Below are 20,067 nucleotides of genomic sequence, written 5' to 3'. Positions count from 1 at the left end.
CTTTTCCTGCTAGTCCTAATATTAAACTTAGTAAAGTGCGTTTCTCTTTGTCTATCTTCTTAGTCCACAGCAAACCTTTTGATTCACTTTTTGATTTGTCCTGTTCTTACACAAAATAAAATAGATACAGTGGTTTTGATGTAGAAAGTTCAATGTCCCTTAGAAATATGCAAGTAAGTTTTGGGATCAGTGCAGTGTTGTTACACAGAGAATGTTGTCCTGTGGTATATCGGGACACAACTGTGTTTCATACGTATTTAGTGCCCTTGGGGCAGATGGAAAAAAAGAGGGGTAGGAAATTCTCTGGAAATATTAATTGAACAATTGATTTAATTGTGTGTATTTTAAATACTTTAAAACATACAATATAATTTTTTTTATTATTCATTGATATTACTGCTTAAATAAACCGCTAGTGGTCATACCTAGATGACCAGAGCCACCAGTATGTAAGGAGGTCTACCATGGAAAAAGAAATACTCATCCCAAGCTTTAGTTTTTGCTAGCATACAAATATTGCAAAATAAAAATCAAAGTGGAGAAATGAATTGTCTACCTTTGATTTATGCGGTTTTACAATTTTGATTGTCGTTTTCCTAATGAGAGTAATAATGCCATAAATCTATGCATGAAAAACTAAAATAAAATACTGAAGATGAGATCCCTCACTTGTTTCACTGTTCTCTCTTTTGTAGATTGATAAAATCATGAGTTCAATAGATGCTGGAATTAATACTGGACTGGGGGAGATGAAAGATCACGCTACAAGTAAGGAAAAACAACCGACTATTGTTTAATTTTGACTTAATTGTCCATAGGGAAACTGTGGATAAGACATTGCTAAGTAACCCACTGTGTTGAAATCATTAGTAGATATTTGAATAACCATGAACGGAATCTCCGCTGTTTACTGTTAAAGATGCATTAGGCCCAGTGTCCTGGAGCTGTTGCTTTAAATAGCATCTTGGAGTCATTAATGTTGTTTTGAAATCTTACAAAAAAAAATAAACAAAAAAAAAAAAAAAAAAAAAAAAAAAAAAAAAAAAAAAAACGAAAACAAAACTCCATTAATGTATTTGTATTGAAGCCTTTCTTCCAGGGGGGTATTTTACAGTCTTTTTCAGATGAGGTTTTGTTTGGAATGATGGAACTGTGTATATATAATCACACTTTAAAAAGTGTTATATAATGCTACTTTGAAGAAATATTTGGCACAGGGCTGAAAATGCTGTTGACAGACAGTGACTGGTGTTAGCAATGACAGGAAAATTTGAAAACCTCCCCTCCCATAGATAATTCTAAGAACACTATGTCATGACTAGCCTGTTGGTCTGTCAGCATAAACCTGTGCAACTCTGCTGATAAGAATTTTTAAAGCATTTTATTATGTCTCCTCCCTAACTCATGGGGGGAGAACTGGCTTGCATGTCCAATTAATTTGGTTCTGAGGCAAAGCTGTGTTAACTCAGCTATACTGGTAAAAATTGCATTGGGTGTACCCTTATGTACCTTATAATTTAAAATTTGGAAAAGGATATATTTGAACAACTGTCCATTTCATGGAGCATTACATAAATACAGGATGAAACTGTGTCTTATCAATTAAATATAATTGACTCAGCTATTTTAACAGTAGCTTAGAGTGACAAGGGGATCTAAGATAAAGAGAAAATAACTGATTTAAATGAAAATATATTTTTGCAGATAAAACAAGCAAACTCAGCTTATTTTTTTCCTAAAAAGAATAAGGGGCAATATTGTGAGAAGTTATGTTGTTCTGTTACAGTCTGTTCTTTCTGCAACTTGCAGTGCTGGAAAACAGAGCCATTGGTAGACAATCTCTGTGTTAGAAGATAATGAATAATTTCTGAAGATATTATAAATAATTCAGGATTTTCTGTTTCTTATATTTTATTGTGGTAGTTGTAGTGGGTCTGCTGGAGATGGAGTTATCTTTCCCACAGCAGCCTTCATAGTTCTTTGCATTAGTAGCTAGAAAGGTGTTCACCTGTCAAACACCCTGGTGCTCACTCAGCACCAAGGCTGCCTCTCCAACAGTCCCCTGGTTTCACACAGGTATTTTCTTTTGCTGTATTAAACTGCCTTTATCTTGACCCAAGGCAGGTTTTTTTCTGTCTTATTTTCTCCCCTGCCCTGTCCTGCTGAGGAGGTCAGTGATGGAGTGGCTTGCTCGTCACCTGGCATCCAGGGTCAGCTTCCCACAGTAGCACGCAGGCACCATAGGCAAAATTGGGTGTAGGGTAAGAAGCTTCAAAGCAAGTAAGAGCTATGAAATGGAGACAGTAACAGTATATGTTTGAAAATTTCCACAACTTAGTGATGTGCAAATACTATTCTATCTGTTCCTATGACTGACCACTGCTTTTCATTTTCTACTTCTTTAAGATCAGAAAATACCTCACAACTCTGTCATCAGCCATTTTACACTTCTACTGCATAACTTATTTTTCTTGACATAGAAATATGGCATTTGGTATTTCAACTCTTGCAGCTGGCAGAAGATCTACTCTTTTCTTTGCTTCTTCTACTATAGTGGACATGGAGTCCTAACTTACTTTCTATTCAGTGTGCAGCCTTCTGAACACCAATATTTTTTTTTTCTTTCCTGCCAGCTCCTTAACGGTTTTTAGCTAGTTTAGGATGATAATTTGATTTTCCTCTTAATTAAGACATCAAGCTGTCAAAATACAGCTATCTTTCCTTAAATTTTACTAGTTTTGCTTTACATGCAGCTTGCAATAAAGATATGTCTTTGTACTGTAGACCTGAATGTGTGCAGCTTCACATGTATGTCTTCCACTTTTCATTCCTTTTGACCATTTCCAAATTCAGTCAAACACAATTTAGGCAGCAAAGCAAAGGGAGCTATTATTGAATCAAATGCATTACATGCATCAAACATGTTATAGTTCAAGTATATTTTTTTTAATTGTCTTAAGTAATAACCAAGTAATAGATAATCTAGGAGGAAACAAGGAGTTCTTATTCCTCACTGCTAGCAGGCTTCTCCTTAAGCATAACACAAAGCATAACACAGCCAAAGGTAAAGATCTGGCCTATGCTTAGGAATAAAATTAAGTAGTATGGTATCAGATAATATAATTTTGAAATACTTCATCAGTTTATGTATAACTGTGAGGTATTTTAGTTTTTACTTGAATATATGTGGAAGAATCTTATCCAGTAAAGCTTCAAAATAGTATTTTTAATGTTCAGAATGTGTAAGCCAAAGAAACTTCTACTGATGAACTGCAAGCATCTAGATTATCAAGCACTTTATTCACGAAACTTCACTGTCTAATAACTTTTTAGCAAGTTACAAAATTCTTGATAATACTGAAAAGTAGATGGAGCTTCCTATGGAATCCTTCATTTTAGTGTTTGCTTAGTCCTGTACTTCATATTATACTTCCATGTTTTAATGAACTGCTAATAAAAGAAAAAATATGTAAAATTCGAACACAAATACTCTATCAGTCGTGAACATAAAGAGCTTTTTGTACTGCTAGTATCTCATTCTCAGTGAAAAATATTTGATAGAAAATATGTCATATGCTCATAATTAAATAGCTATATTTAAAATTAGACTATGATGACATCTTGTGATGAAATTCTTGAATGGACTTGCCAGAACTTTGGCCTGTATCTTCCTTCTGGAGGTATCTGGAAAGACTTCTCTTAGATCTCCAGGGAAGTCTCTTAAGAAGCAATTGGAGGAGCACTAAAAGGAGAGATTCAAGCCTGAGAATGCTCATGAGGATTTCATCCACAGCGTGCATTCAGGAACAAAAGAATTAAAGCAGAACCTTCCGTTTGGTAGCAGTACAGATACTGGAGGAGCAAACCGAAAACTACAGAGAGGAAGATGACTGGTGATGTCTTCTGACAAATTACAAGCAGGAGTGCTGACCAGGAAACAAGTAAGAACAACTCTTGATAACTGACAAAAAACCCAAACACTAGCCCAGGGAATCAAAAATACCCATTACCAAGAGGAAATAAAAGGTGCTGCTGGCTAGTGATCTTCTACTCAAGGTGGTGTGGAAACATCTGCAACACTTGGCACTTAAATGATGGCTGATGTGCTTCTTCAAAGAGTCAAATTTTGCCAAATTACAAAGGATTGCACCAGTCATTAGCTTAGGATAACGAATAATAGTAGTACTGCTAAGAATTATCCTAGCAAATCAGAAGTTCTTATCAGGCTCTGTGGCAGTGAATGATAAAGTTGAAGACCCAAGATAATATTGTCTCTCATCTCATATCCAAATCTAGCATCAGTCAGATACATCCTAAATGTAACTTTTCTCTCTCCTGAGAGGAGTTTAAAATAAGAACCATTTCCAAGAACAAAAATGATAATTTTAAATAAGGCAACTTGAAAATCGGTGTCGTCCCTGGGATTATTTAAAACAAGAGTAAAGAAGTGACTGGAGAAAGTCATGGGTCAGTTTGCAAGGTATCTTAGCTGTCTGCATGCTAATGGTAGAATAGAGGAACAGAGAATTAACTGAAGAGTTAATGAGGAAAACAAGAATTAATTGGATTTTACAACAAAAATGACATTGGAGGTACTTTATTATATATATCACTATATACTACTATATAATAGTAATACAGTCATATAGAAGAAGGGAAGAAGAGAGGAAATTTTGGCTTGTATTTCAAAAACAGCTGCTTTGAGATCTCAAATATAGGACTAGATAGAGCTTTTAAATATCTGTTGGTGTCCAGGGAAGCAGTAAAGAATATATTTGTTCTTGATACTTTTCCAAAGAAATTGAACGTAATAGTAATGGGGGTTTTTATTTGCCATTTTTTTGTAAGAAATTACTTTGACAGACTGCCCAGGAAAAAAAAAAAAAAGCTGAAGAAGGTAGATGTCATCAAATTCAGAGATTTTATTTTAAGAAATATATAGGGCACACGTTCAAGACAAATCTGTTGGGTTTTCAACAGAAATCTAGTAAAGACCACAGTACAACCTTCGCCAATGTGAAGAAAATGTGAAAGACCAGCTGAGCTAAATTTTTGTCTCTTCTTCCACCTTAGGCAAAATGAGGAAAGTTTCTCTCCTTATTAAACATGGTGGAATAACACTCCTGTGTAGAGGCATCTCAGGAATACCAAAGCACTCAGTGAGAAGCAACTAGCAAGATTTAATATAACATAATTATACTAGTACATTAATAGTTAGAAGAAGAGGAAAAAAATATTCTGTACCTAAGAGAGCTACTGGAGGAAAGGAAAGGGTGCATGGAGTAGGTGCAGAGAAGGGAAATTATTTTTTGTTACATGAGTTTGCTGTAAAGGTTGTCAGTGAACATATGACATGCACTGTTAATCCTAGAGCTAAAACCTCAGTTGTAGATAAGGAAAGAACAGACTATATAGGTTAGGTTTCTTAACTGTCTGCAAAACTTAGGCCTATTAGCGGCTTTCTGTGAGATTTCGTGAGGGGAGTATCAGATGCCAAAAGACTAAATAAGAATAACATAGAACCTATCTTTAAAAGAGGAAAGAAAGAAGAATGTGGGGAATTATTTTCAATTAATAAACAAGTCAATGAACTAAGTTCAGTTGCTTTTAAGAAGATTTTAAGTAGCTAGAAGAAATAAATACTAAACAATATGGATTTGCCAAGGGCAAAATTCCCTTCTAGGAGTGGATAGGAAATATTAGGTAAGGGAAATACAGTAGATGTCCAGTATTTGGACTTCTGTTAGGGTTTTGACACTGTCTCATCTGTTTTTCCTGCAAATTAATTAAGAAAGCGTGAGCTTGATGAAAATAATGGTGGGTCAGACAGATTAATTTTATTCGTAATGTCTAAATTCAGACTTCTGGAGTGTGGACTGCATTGAGCACGTCTGAGCCGTTAATGCTGGGTTAGATAAGCAGGCACTTTTTTATTATTGTTCATCATGTCTAAATGTCTGAAGCACATGAAAATGGCACTGGTGCCTTAGAGGAGGTCCTCAGATGTAGCTGTCTAAAACTACCTAAAATGAATCTCCCTCTGTTCCACAAAATTATAATGGTGATATAGTGAAGCATCCAAATAGATTATTTGGAGGATTATAACTTTGGTTACATTCAGCAGCATCTGCAAGACTTTTGAATACTTGCCAGAATGAGAAAGAATAATGGTTGGGATATAACTGACCTTGGCTTAAGTCAGAATGGAATAGGTCACTGATTTATGCCCCTTTGAGTCTATTTTGTAATGATTCTGTGACTACTTTAATAGCATGGTTTAGAAGGAACCCATCTAAAAAGTAAAGTAAAAAGAAGAAACACTGGAAATTCATATTTTCTTTGCCTAATTATAAACAATTTCCCCCCCCCCCCAACAATTAGAAGTCTTTCAAGACATACACAGCAGTAAGTTTGTGTTAGTTGGAGCTTGGTAGCTGTTTGCAGGTGCATGACTCACGGTTTACTTATATTTGCAAATCACTTGGAAAGGAATAATCAAAAAATAATCTACTTCAAAAAAACCCAAACTAAAATGGGTAATGGATATCATATCATCATCATGATTAAAGCTAAAATTGTTTCAAATCAGAGCAGTTAAAATAATGAGTAAGAAAATAATTGTTGAAAGTCATTCCACTTCAAAATAGTAAAAAATCATTTTAGTTTTTTGAGAGCGCCACTTCTGTCAAATGTGTTCTGGCACATGGAGGATGATTTAGAGTTTTATAATTCTACTAATCATAAATTCTATTTTGGATGCTGTCCATAAATGCACTAAACAGTTGCTGTGTGTATACAAATCAGGTTATTTTTGGTCAGCTGAGCATGTACCTACCCTTGAGTGCTCTCATTGTTCCACCTAGAGGCAGACAGGGTAGAGTTTAGTGAATTATCTTAATTTTCTTGATCTAAAATTTTAGTTTGAAATATACTGTCAAGCATTTTTCTTACAGCTGAAATAAACAAAATACTTTTTGTATTTAGGAAGATTGTATTTTACAGGGTTTTGTGTTGCCCTTTTTTGAGAGCAGTGCCTTTTCCTGTGCTTGGAGATAATCCTAACACCACATGCAGCATCTATGTCTTAATATCAATATCAAGGCTACACACCTTGCTTAATGACACAGCCGGAATGATTGCCTTTCAAAAATTAATGTTGCTTTTTACTGGAAAAGGTGTATGAAACAGAATCACACCACATTAAAAAAAAGGACTTTCGAGGAAGGTAGCAAAACTTGTGGAATATTTACTTTAACAGTATTTATCATGTGTACAGCTTCAGAGAGACTCATGAGCTGGCTCTTTTAGGGATGCTTTTAAACCAGAAGGACTCTGGAACACTGAAGGCTATGTGTGAGTTGATTGCACTAGCTCAATGTCATTTGAAAGCAGGACTGCACTGCATTGTGCTGTATTCAGAATAAACCTACAAGTCCACTTTATGTCAAGTTTTTTGTATAAACAAGACCTTATTGCTTCTCAATATGCCCACTGTATATTTGTGTTTCAATATCATGTTGTCCAAATTTAATGCCAGGGACTGAAGTAGGTCACAGAGCACTGAGTTAGAGTATATTTTGTAGTGTTCTTTCTCAAATCTTCCATTTCAGGATGAAAGTTGTAGACAGTCATTATACAAAAGTTTTGGGGTTGTTTTTTTTTTTTTTTAATTTAGCTTCTCTACTAATATGACCAAGGCTATTATTGATGATTTCTCCTTTGCAGTATGGGGAAAATTTTAAGAACTCTTACTTTTCAGATTTGTGAGGGAAATAACTTTGACCACAAAGACTGGGAAAATAAAGTAGACATGACTTCACCAGCTTAGGAAAAGATGGAATCAGGTGGGGCCACATCCAGAAAATCTGACTGAGAAGGGTAAGGGTTCATGTAGCACCCTTTACAGCTGTAATATAATTGAAATTGGGAAAAATCCTTGACTGCCTGAAGCTACATGCTTGACTTACTCTTCCACCTGTTGTTCCACTGCCACTGCTCAGAAATGAAGCCTTCATCAACCCTAGTGTGGTTCTGCCTATAAAAGCTAATATATTAACTCAAAAGTCAAATTTTCTTTTAACAAATGAAACCTTGTTAGGCAGGCCCTTTTCTGTTTGCTGCCATATGGTTGCAGTTTTGGCAAAGTGGTTTTCCTCCAAAGCTGTTAATATCCCCCCTCCTCCAAGAGCTGATAACAGATAAAATATAAGTACTTAATTAAGGCAGAATTTTAATTGGATGTGTGTAGGCATGGTGGCATAAGGCAGATTTCACAGTGGTACATTATAGACTTTAAAGTTGTGGGTTTTTTTGTAATTTAGTCCCTGTTTTGCATTTACCTTGTCCTTTTAAAATCTCCTTTTGGTTAAAATAAGAGCTTTGACAAAGTGGACTTAATAGAATTTAATAAAATGAGCCGTGTGACTTCTCACTAAGAGGGACACCTCTTATGCTTACAGTCTGGAACACATAGGTGTAATTTTGCCAGTCAACTAGACTGTAAAGTAAGGATGACATTGCTTCTCACCCAACTTCCCTTTGAGGACTAAAATACCTGTAGCATCATAGATGGCAAAAGAAGTAGAAGACAGAAGGAATCTGACTCTGTAGCTGGTAGAAGAGGAACCTGATGCGACAAGGCAGCTCCAGCAGCTGGTGTCTGCTCCCAGTCCTGTTTGATGCTTCGTCAATAGGAAATTCATATGCAATTACTGAAATTACTAAGCTGCACGCCTTTGAACTCTTTAGCACCAATTATAGGACTGCACTTTAGGAAAGAGAGCCACACATTTGTGTTTGGTCCTGCCCTTTCTTGTATCCTATCAACAACTGAAATGTGAATGTGGAATTTTAATTTGCAATGGCAGAGCAGCTGGGGGCAATTTGCATAACCAAAGTCAATATGCAATGTTTCAGAAGGTAGAAGAGATTCTTCTTTTAGGTAAAACAGTTTTCAGTCATTCACATCCTCGTATGGAGCCTGTCACACTCAGTACCCAAAAGCAAGGAGGTGTGCATGTGCGCGTGACCAAGTTGCTTGTCCATGGTCACTTATGTGTGTTGTGGTAGGCTGACTGTTGCATTCTTAGTGTAGCTGTTGGGTTCCTTTTGATTAGGAACTAATCAAAACCAAACTATTTTTTCATAGACCTTTAGGAATCAACCTTTGTTGTGGTATGGTCCTTTTGATCCAAAATTTTCTTCAGTGGCAGTCATTGTTTTTGCTTCCTTTTCTCAGATATTTTAGGTCATCCTTTTGGAATAACAAAAATATGAATATCATATGCAATGTGCCATAATGTTGTTGCTGTAGTGCAGGGTCTTCTCCTCATAAATCGTTTGAGCGGTAGTTTTATCAGAGCACACTCCTCCTCTTGACAGGAACATATTCCCTAGTGTTTTACCACTGCCTGCAGTGTCCTTGATTATCAGTACAGACCTTGCCTTTAACTCTTTGAGGCACTGTCTCTTCTGGTGCTTTCACACATGCATTCTGCCCCTGCATTATTCATACCAGTCTTCCTATTTCTATTAATAATATCTTAATTTCAAATTATTTGAATGGCAATTTAAGTGTATGCCATCATCTAGATTATAAAGTAGTGGAGAACAGAAGGCATATAGCTGTAAAATATGAGGAAGAAATATTTTTAGCATTTATTTACTGAGAACATGATAGTCCTAATGTATGGCATGTCACTGAATTTACCTGAAGATCACAAAAATTCTACAGAAGCTATCAAATATAATTGGGTTAATTTTTTTTTTCTTCTACATCATAAAAAACTGAACAAGAGATAAAATGCATCTGTTTAAATGTTTCATTGAATCCCAAAACATACCTTACAGAAACTGGGCAAACTGCAAGATAATTGTAAAGCTTTTTTATATGTTTTAAAATAAATGCTTTAGGAGTTGGATGCAAAAAGCTGCAGGCATTTATTATAGTTTCTTATACTCAGGCATTCCTATTATACCACAAATTTTACCCTGTAGCGTCACAAATGTAATAATCAACTCTATGTTCTTCATGCACAAATTTTGTTTGAAACAGCCTACTGCAATGCAAGACTCAGGCTAAACAGAAAATATAGTAAAAATGTAAGTCATTGGACCATATTTACCATATTAGTTTTTTACTCTGATACATTTCTTTTTACATTTCCACTCTCTCTTTAAGTGCCAGTCAACATTTACCTTTTATTTCTGTCCGTGCTTTTTGTGTTCAGTGTTAGACTTTTTTTTCCAAAACTGTTGCAAAGCTATTCAGTCATATTCACAGACATGGATAAATGATTTCTGGCATATGTCTTCTAGAAGGAATGGAGAATATTGATAGCAAACTAAGAAAGTTAGGGAAGTGGAACTATAAGTGTCATAAATATTGACATCCATGAGAGAGTAAATGTATAGCTTAATTCTTGTCAATTTTGGTTTAGTCTACTTGTGCCTGTCAGACCTGGTCTGCAACAGAACTGCTTGAATAAAGGAGTCTTCTACAAACTCTCTTTTAACTGAAGGATTGACATGTAATTTTGTCTGACTTACTATGCTGAGACTTTTCAGTGGTATTTCCCCATGTCAGATGTAATGTGCTGTTGAAACAGCATAGGAAATTAAGGTCCTATTTCAATACTGATATTTTATTCTTTTAAAAAACTAAAAATTAAACCATCCACAGTCTGGTCTGCTGTACTCTTTTTTTCTGAGCAACCAAACTCTTTTCCTCCTCACAGAGCACAAACAACGTATTCTTCTTTGGAAAATTTTGTCAGATCTAATGGGTTTTTGTTTTCTAGAAAAACTTATTCTTAGAAAGAGGAGTAATGCATACTGAAACTCTACCATCTCTTCTTTTGTCTTGTTCTTAAACTAATAGCTGATCCATCCATTCTATTGTTAAATATGGTAAAAAAATAAGTCTCTGTGACCACAGACATGAACAATTTATGTACAGTTTGAATGCTACTTAAATCTAAGGAAATTCAAATTGTGTACTTACCACTGTTACTAAAGACTTGTTTCAGCATTTTTAAAATATTCTCACATTATATAATTTCCTTTTAGAAGAAGTGAGAGATACTGAGTTTTAAAGAGAATATGTATGTTAATATGTCATTAAATAGAGCTATACACATCTAATACTTGTTTTGAGACAGAGTGCAGAATGGTATGCACACACAAAATGCAAAACTCAGAAAATCAGATTTTCAGTGACTTCCAAGGGCATGAAGCTCAGAAATACTGACAAATAATAGTAAAATGGAGAGTTCAGTAGTCTGATGTTTAAGTATGCTTGGGGACAGTGCTTAGAAAAACAGTATATGTTACTCTACAGAAAATCAAGAGTAAGGGAATAAAAGTTATTCTCACTTTAAAAGTTTGGATATACCTGGCTATGGCCTAACCTTAAAAAAGTCCCACTGATAAAATGAAATCATGCTAGATCTCAAATTAATTGGTTGTGAAAGTTGTTTGAAAATAATATTGCTCACATTACTTCCTGGGTTTTATTGGTAGTAAATGGGTCCTTAACTCTTAAGTGGATTTAAAAACGTTTCTGAGGATGATGTTAATGCTGCAATCTTCTCTTCCTGGTCAAATTTCTCCTCTGTCAAACCAATTCCTGAGTTTTTCTCAGGTAACTGAGCTGTATAGAATGTATTTTTTCCCACAATGGGGTTGAATATATGCCTGAGCTTTTCCAACCTAGATAGGTGATAAAAGGATCAACAAAGGAAGATTGCAGATTCCAGAACTTGGAAAAAAAAAAAAAGGATTAAAACATTTTCAAATTATTTCCAGTAAGACTGAGGTCTTGCCTGTTTCTCTACCGAACCACAACGGTATCGGGGGAGTTTCCACAAAAATAGTTTGGCTGGATTTCACAAAGTTAATGCCAGAGTCGTTGCTGCTAACAAGCCAATGATGCCCTCATTTTATAATGCTCTAATAATCACCCTACTGTAATTCCAGAGGATAAGAGATATTTTTTTCAAGCCATGATAAGTGTTGTGAAAATAATTATCAGATTACTTGAAAGTTTTAGAAATCACATGTTTAGGTTCAGCTTTTTATTTGCTGTTTAATCTGAACCTTGCAACTATGTAGCCACTTACATGTATGTTAGCATTTTATTCAATTTATTTGACTAAATTAAGCAGCAGTTATTTCTAAAGCAGAGTCAAATTCAATACACATCAATGGACTTAAAAATATCTGATGAAAAATGAGGCTTTCACAGTCTGTGGTCAGAAAATACTTTAAAAGCGACAGAATATTCCTAAATTCTAAAACAGCTTTTACAGATTTGGCTTTAGTAATCAGTTTGTTATCTTCATACATGATTGCTAATGGCAAATCTCTAAAACTTTGTTCAGTATCTCTGGTGGTGTTTTGTATGAAATAATAGGAGTGTTACTCTCAAAAATATGTTAGGGTTGGAGACGTTGTGGCAAGTGAGATTATGATGAAGTTTATCTTTCATAAATATTATAGAGATCTAAGTCTACTAAAACTGTTTTAATAATGGTTTCTTGAAAGTTCAGCTGGTTCACTCATGTTTCCTTCTAGTAGTCTTTGGATTTAAATAGATAAGAATCTTTGGATTCATATTTCTAGTAATCACGTTTTGAGTAATCACAAGAACATCACATGCTAGTTGAAAAATCTTTGAGTTGTTATAGAATTTATAGCACACCAAGTTGTTTCTAGTTTTCATTCCACCTACAGAAAATGAAGCAATTCAGAATATTGAACTTATTAAAATGTATTCATTTAGTTTTCCAACCCAGACTATTAACCTGAGTTCATGATTGTAATGCTAGGATCAGTATTTTCTTGTTTCATTTCCCTGTATTCATGAAAGTATTGCATTGGAATGCCTTCACATCCTTTGAACATTATTTGCGATATACTACTTACCACCCCTACAATGTAACTTATGGTACCAGGAATTTCACAAAACTGTTTTTCTACTTTTATCCATTTCTGCTCTTTATTTTAGGTTATTGCACTATTACAATTCTGAGAATGGCTGAGGTTAAATTATTGATTGATAATATGAATTTCCATTAAATGCTGAAAATAGCATTTAGTCTAAAGTGGTGAATTGTTCTGGAATCTACTTCTAAATTGTATTTATTATTCATTGACAATATTTGCACTTCATGCATGACATTACATAAATATTCCTTACAAAGTCTGCTGTTTTCTTTTCCATTGACAGAGTACGATGGCCTATCTCAGTTACTTTGTGCTACTTTTGTTTTCTGCTAGGCTATTTGAAGTGTTTCATTGAGCATAATTCTAAAGAATATATTATCTTGTCTGTACACAAATCCCCCAATTTGCATATCAATATGGCATTTATATAGAGCCCATCCATTCTTCTCAAATTTATGCAAGAAGAAAATCCAGATACATGAAAATTTTGAAATGAGTAGCAAAAAATGTGGCTAAACAACTGTAAACCAGAATGTGAAACTACACATAGGTGTTGGGTTTGCTTATTAAACCACCTCAAGTTTTGATCTGCTTTGTAGTATAGGAGATAATCTTGAAAGTGCAATAATCATTATAAAATATTGGTGGAACTAGTCTGATGAGTGTATTTTCATCTAAGCTGTAGCTGCAGAACCACTTGAACTCGAGCTGAGATTCTTTAGCCTTGACAAATGAACTAGGTAAGGTATGATTCCTGGAGTACATTTTATGAAACCTGTCTGAAGAGTTGCATTTGTGTCATTCCAATTTCTAAAACAAAAAGTCATGCAGGACTAAGTATAATGCCATGAGAGGTATTTGAAGTTCTGTAAGCATCAACACAGATTCTTGAAACAAGACCCTAGGCTCCAGAGGTGGGAGAGTGAGAATATACCCATTGGCATGAGGGAGCTCACAGACAGAATGAACTGGGTTTATATAAGCTCATCCATATGCAAATAGTCCAGTGAGTTGCCAGAGCTGTGCCAGCACGCCACCCACTCAAGTAACGTCTTTATTATTCATTGAAAGATGCTGAAGTTTTCTTGTGGTGCTGCCGAGCCTGTGTTAGCAGGGGATAAATATTACAGGAGGTGGTTATAGAGTTTGTATGTAATAAGGCAAGTTCCTGTTGAGAGCCTGACTTTTTGCCAGGAAGCAGAGATGGATAGGAACAACTAAAAAGCAAGGAGATTTCTGCACCCAGTGGGCAGAGCTGGGTGCTGATGACACACTCCACTGACCACTGAAGTTAAGTTAGTATTACCTGAAATACCAAATCCAACCTAATCTTAACTCTAAAGAAAGTTTGGGGTCATTTAATCTCAGATAAGTTATTTCTTTTTAAAATGAATTTTTTAACTTGTTTTAAAAGATTTGAAAGGGGAAGTGGGAGAAAAAAATTAGAAAAGGAAAATGACTGATGTGAAACAAAACAACAAATTTTGTAGTAGCTGGAGGTGAAGGATGACGAAAGAGCAAAGGACCCTAATTTACAAGGAGAATAAGAAGTGACATAAATGGAGAGTGTAGAAAATGAATTATAAAATGAAGTTTAAAAGAATAGGAAGGAGAGAAGGGAATTCACCTGATCTGCTGTTCAAAAGAGTTCAACTCTGAAATCTGGTGTACTGGGGGTAGGGAGCCTCTGAGCCCAGCTAGGCAAAAGCAAACAGGAAAAAAAGTGCCACACTGTCTCAGGTTGAATCTGATTCATGAAATAAGCCCAGGAGAAATCTTTAATCTTCCATCATATATAGTTTCATGATTCAGAATTTCAAAATATGGGCCAGTACATGCTTCTCATTTCCACAGCTTCACAGGGCCTTACAGCAGTTACCAAGTCTATGAAATCAAGAATGAAATCTATGAAATAATTTATTTAACAGCTGTATTTAACTTCTTGAGATATCTCTGTGCAGATTTTTTTTTTGAGCACTTTCTTCAAATCGTTCTCTGTTACCTAGTTCTGCTTGTTTGCTAGTCCAGTGTTGCTTAGCACAGAGCTGTAAAAAGATTGCTCGAATTTGAAATTATATAAATTTAGGTTTATGGTGCCAGGAATTATAGAATAAAGGGTTGAGCTTCCTTAGTATTTTTAGCAAGACTATGTAGTATACATTTTTTTATATATATGCACTCAGTGTACTAGCTTTTAACAGTAGTCTAAAATTTTTACTGAATTAAGTAAAATATTTTGATTGGTCATGGTGTCATGTAAATTTTCAAAGGGTTTTTTTTGCTTACTAGATGAAAGCAGTGAAGATGATTACTCATAGGTGGTGAGTGTAGTGTTACTATTATCCCATAAAACATCCCAAGACAAGGACAGGAATTGCTCTGAGACAGTAACTCCTTTTTTTTAGAAAATTTATTAATTTCCATTGAAGTCAGAGTAAGGATGATTCTTGCTTAGACCATATTTCATTAACCACCCAACTGTCAGAAAAATACATAAAGGAAAATTAAGCATAAAGACACTTTCTCTTTCAGGAGGACATTTAGCTGCAATTTGATGGAAACTGGGAAAATGCTAGGAAGGGATCACTGGATGTCCATCTTATTCTTATGCTCTTCTGTAGTCATCTAATAGTAGCCACTGTGATTGAAGCCGATGAGTGATGAAACTAGATGAGCTAGATGAAGCTGTGCTCTGATCCAATGCATTTGATCCTGTGGTCTTGCAGTAAAGCATCCGTCTGTTCTTAACTAATTCCTTGTGATTCAGTAGGCTGCATTCTGTCAGAATTTCTGCATTTCTGTTCTGTAAGACAAGGATATACATCTTGAAGTCATACATGTTGCAATGCTATATAATATCTATATTTGATTATCCCAATGTCTTTTGAAAAATTTGTCCCCCAAATCTATTAATTTAAAACAGAAAATCAAAATCTGGAAAGACTAACTGCATCTCAAGCGAACTTGCTGCATGGTAATATATGTTACCAAATACAAGAGATAGATCGATTGATCGATCGATCAATAATTTCTCTGCATTATGGTAATGACATTCTTGAATAGAAATGAGTCCTAGTCCAGTGGCTGTGTCTAGAAAACAGGTATTTTAATTTTCCGATGAGATCTGCTCCTCACTGACTGAACAGCATGCTTTCTGAAGGATGCTAAATTAAAGTTGTCAAAGCAATCAACTGAACATGAAAAATACTCTAACTTTGAAGTGTCTGTGACAAATGTATGTTTCATGATATAGTGGAGTGCTTTGACTGAGCTCTTTCTGGGTAAATAATATATCAACCATCAGAAATGCAAACTTGTAGAAGGGCCAGTGTGATTCACAAAGTACAGGTCACTGCTGACAAATCATCTGTCAAGTAAAACGAATTTTCCTTGTTGACTTTGAGGCTGTAGTTATTAAAGATACAGCACTTCAACAGTGGTAATGTGGAGTTATAATCAATACTGGTATAAAAATCAAAAAAGAACTGTGGGAATGATTTTCCTAGTCACTGAGGGTTTTTTCCATTAGCTTGATTAGCTGTGATCTGAGAGCTATTTTTGTGAGTTCTGAGCCACATGTAAGCAATGGAATGTAGCATTTAGATCATAGATACTAGATAGTGCTACTTAAATTCAAGCTGTCCCTGTTGGTTTTGTTTTGTTTCTGTATATGCCATGAAAATGTCTCTAAAAGCACTTTCAGAGAAATATTCAGCATCACCAAATATTATCATCCACAGTGCCACCATCATCCAAAGAGCCAGTCTGCTGACAGAAGTTACAGATTTTAAGCAAGGCATCCATTTTTTTCCGGAGTTTTATAAAAAAGATCATTTAAAATCTCTAAGCCTTTGGAGTTACATTATAGTAAAACTGAAATGCATAAGATAAACCAAAATCCTGCATACCTTCCTTGGAGCTAGTGTGCTTCTCCCATAATAAACTTTAATTATAGTGGTGTGCTGGATGTTTGGCATAGTTTTTCTCATACAACATCTAGTTCCTAGCTATCCTTATCTCCTCTATAGAATACATGCATTAGGTTAGTTTATTCACTAGCACACCCTGCCATGCTAACTGCTGTCACACAAGTTCTGTCACAATGTAGACAGGTAACTGTATATCTGCCTGAAATCATAAATATAAAAACTATATCTCATTTAACTTTATACAAGGCTGGAAACTTTAATTTAAAAAAAAATCAGTACTTACTCAATCATCAATTTCTTCTCCAGCTTTGCTAAACTTACCTGCTAGCTTACCTAAATGATTCATTCTTCCATATTCTCTACTCAGAAATTTTTTGGTTACTACTTGTCATTAGTAAAATCCTCCACTTTTTGATTCCTCAACACCAGAAGTGTTTAGCAATGTTTAACAGGTATTGATGTATCAAAAAAGAATTGTTTAAAATAGTCTGTTCATAATGACTGGGGGAACACCTCCTCTACAAGTAATCACTGCAGTTACTTCTTCTTCTCAGTCAAAAACCAAAGAAAAATCAATAAAAATTCATATTGTTAATGGAAGGAAAAATGAATTTGAGAGGCCTTTAAATTACTTAGCATTTAGAGCAGATCTGCTTTACACCATGTTTGAAATCATGTGCCCTCTGATATCACAGATTCAGTCAATTCCAAACCCCACAATAAACATATTCTAAATCCCATTGGGAACAAGATGTCTTGTAGAAATTATCATATAGCATACCAGATGGCATCTTTCTTGCAGACATCACTTCAGTGTGCTTCTTCTGTTGCCTTGGAGAACAAGGAGCCAAGGACTGCTATCTCTGTAAGAGACTTAAGTGTCAATTTTCCCGTGTAGGAATGGGTGCATCTTTTTTGATTGTGGTATCACAGAAGGATTAACGTGGAACTTATGTCCTTTGAAATCACAGGAAAGCACAGTAGTATGTAAATATGTTGAGGAGAGACGGTCTCATACAGTCTGCATGGCGCTTTCATTGTCAGCACCAGCTTTAGGCATAGGCAAAGTGTAGGCACTACCTGCAGCAGCACACTGCTGGGGCTGGCACTGAGTCATAAGCTTAAAAAATCAAGAGACAGCCTTTTAGTCCCAAAGCAGGGGCATTTGCTCCACGTTCCCATTGCACCGGCTCAGAAAAACTGCCCAAGCAACCCCCCTGAGGTAAAACAGCTGAATTTGCTTAACATCTGGAGATCTTAAAGAGCAGCAAGTTCACTAATCCAAACCGTCCTGGCTCAGTTCTGTGCCCGCCTTTGCCTTGCTACAACCTTTGGTGGAAGGAGGAAGGAAGAAAAGTCTTGTAGATAACAGGATACTTTAGCAATGAGACAATAGTCAGGGGTGAGGACTAGGCAGCAAGCTGACTGTTTCTCCTCACTTTCTTTCCCCTTGCTGAGCAACCTTATGTTGTGTTGATGGGTTCAGTCATGTAGTTATACTGGCAAAGGACAGAGCAGGAGAGAGTGCACGGTGGGACCAGCAGTGCTATAATCATCCAGGGCTGGAGCTATGGAGACAGTTAGACACAGTACCAACAGCTACATGAGGAAATGTGTCTGGGGAGCCACTCAGCAACAGAATTTTGCCTACACTGTTGCTAGGCATTGAGCCAAGCACTCCTCATCACTGGCAGCATAGCTTCCATGCTTTTTATAGTAAGGTAAGGAAGAAGCCGTTTGACCATGAAACTAGTATATTGATTATTGTGTGTGCCTTTTTGTGGGCAGCAAATTTTTGGTATTGGGGAACACAATGCAGAGACATTTGTGTCTCTGCATTTATAGGAAATACAGGAGCCAGAAAACCCATTCAAAGGGATTATGTTTCACTAGATCGCTTTCTGATATCAATTTTTATGCTTACAGGGGAAAGGGGAAGACAGAATCAGGAATCCTTTTCAAAGAAGTTTATTAATTCTCAGTCAACTAAGAAATACTCAGAAAGGATAGAACTCTCATCGTGTTTAAGATAACTTTGTTCTCAATTTGCCCTCTGAAGATCTTGCCCACCCTTTTGAATTTTCCTACTCAGGGGAAGTCCCCTATATGTTAGCTCAGTGTAGCCTACCCTTCTTCATGCGTGGGCACAATCCTGAAGGGATTATGATCTGTCTATATACAAAGATATTGATTCATAGTAAAGAAAACTTTTCAAAATAGGGATGATTTGCAGACATGTGAACAAATGCATTTCTGTCTCTATGAGGCCTAGATTTCCTATCAGTTTGGCATATTTACTTTCTCTGAGAAGGAATTAATCATCCATTCATTTATTTGAAGTACATTTAGCAATTAGAAAACTCCTGAAAGTTCCTTTGGCAACTGCAGATTTACCAATGCCTGGTGAGTGTTCAGTATTCTTTTTAAAGACATAATGAACCTTTCGTACTTCATGTAGTAAATTTATCAAGTCAGTAAAAATACCTGGAATAATAGTCAGAATAGTCAGAAGTTCCTATAAGAGACCTTAGGCAGCTTTCCAACTTCATTAAAGATCCATGCTCAACTAAAATTATTCTAGAAAACTGTTATAGACTTTGGTTTGCATGAGATGTTTGGCAAATCCAGGTGGCAGTATCAGAGTGAAATTTCATCCGGCTTTAGTCCAAGGACTAGTTAGATTGGAATTGAAACTCTTAAAATATTATTAATTCTATATATTTAGAATCTGTTCTGTGGCTGCTCAGGGACCTTCCGTGTGGCACTGGAATACACATTTGACAAGCTAGTCTGGTTTTGACTTTTATGAAGCAATTATCTGCCATAGTACCATCAGTCCCATATTACCCCCTTGACAAATATCTATAATTTCTTCATGCCTGGAATTAAATTCCTCCTTAGAAATGGTCATTGCTCGAAATTCACAATGGATAAGAAAAACAAAATAGTAATTAATGTGCTCAATAAATGAAGCACCACTGACTGGATTCCTTCTAGAATTGTACCCTCAATATACCTATTTCCTGCCTTTTTTTTCTGAGTTCTTTCATATGGTTATGAAAAACAAAAGTTTAGTAAACATTCCTTTCAGAACAAAGGAATAAAATATTTCCATCTCATGAGAAACTGTCTCAATGATGAAGTGTAGATAGAAAATACATCATGAGGTTTGGTTTCTTATGCAGAAAATGAA

General features: G+C 35.6%; 1 protein-coding gene across 4 annotated transcripts in view; it reads left to right on the top strand.

Annotated features, from left to right (window-relative positions):
* ANKS1B (ankyrin repeat and sterile alpha motif domain containing 1B) overlaps window positions 1–20,067 on the top strand; it is a 413,998-nt gene that overhangs the window by 200,892 nt on the left and 193,039 nt on the right. For all 4 annotated transcript variants that reach the window (XM_066183438.1, XM_066183439.1, XM_066183437.1 and 1 more), the window contains one exon: window positions 696–768. In XM_066183438.1, coding sequence (XP_066039535.1) covers window positions 696–768 — 73 coding nt within the window. The remainder of the gene's footprint in view (window positions 1–695; window positions 769–20,067) is intronic.

The sequence above is a fragment of the Chamaea fasciata genome, unplaced genomic scaffold (genome assembly GCF_029207755.1).
Source record: "Chamaea fasciata isolate MVZ Bird 193981 ecotype frontalis unplaced genomic scaffold, bChaFas1.0.hap1 SCAF_5, whole genome shotgun sequence".
NCBI classification, from domain to species: domain Eukaryota; kingdom Metazoa; phylum Chordata; class Aves; order Passeriformes; family Sylviidae; genus Chamaea; species Chamaea fasciata.
This window is presented reverse-complemented; position numbering and strand designations above follow the sequence as displayed.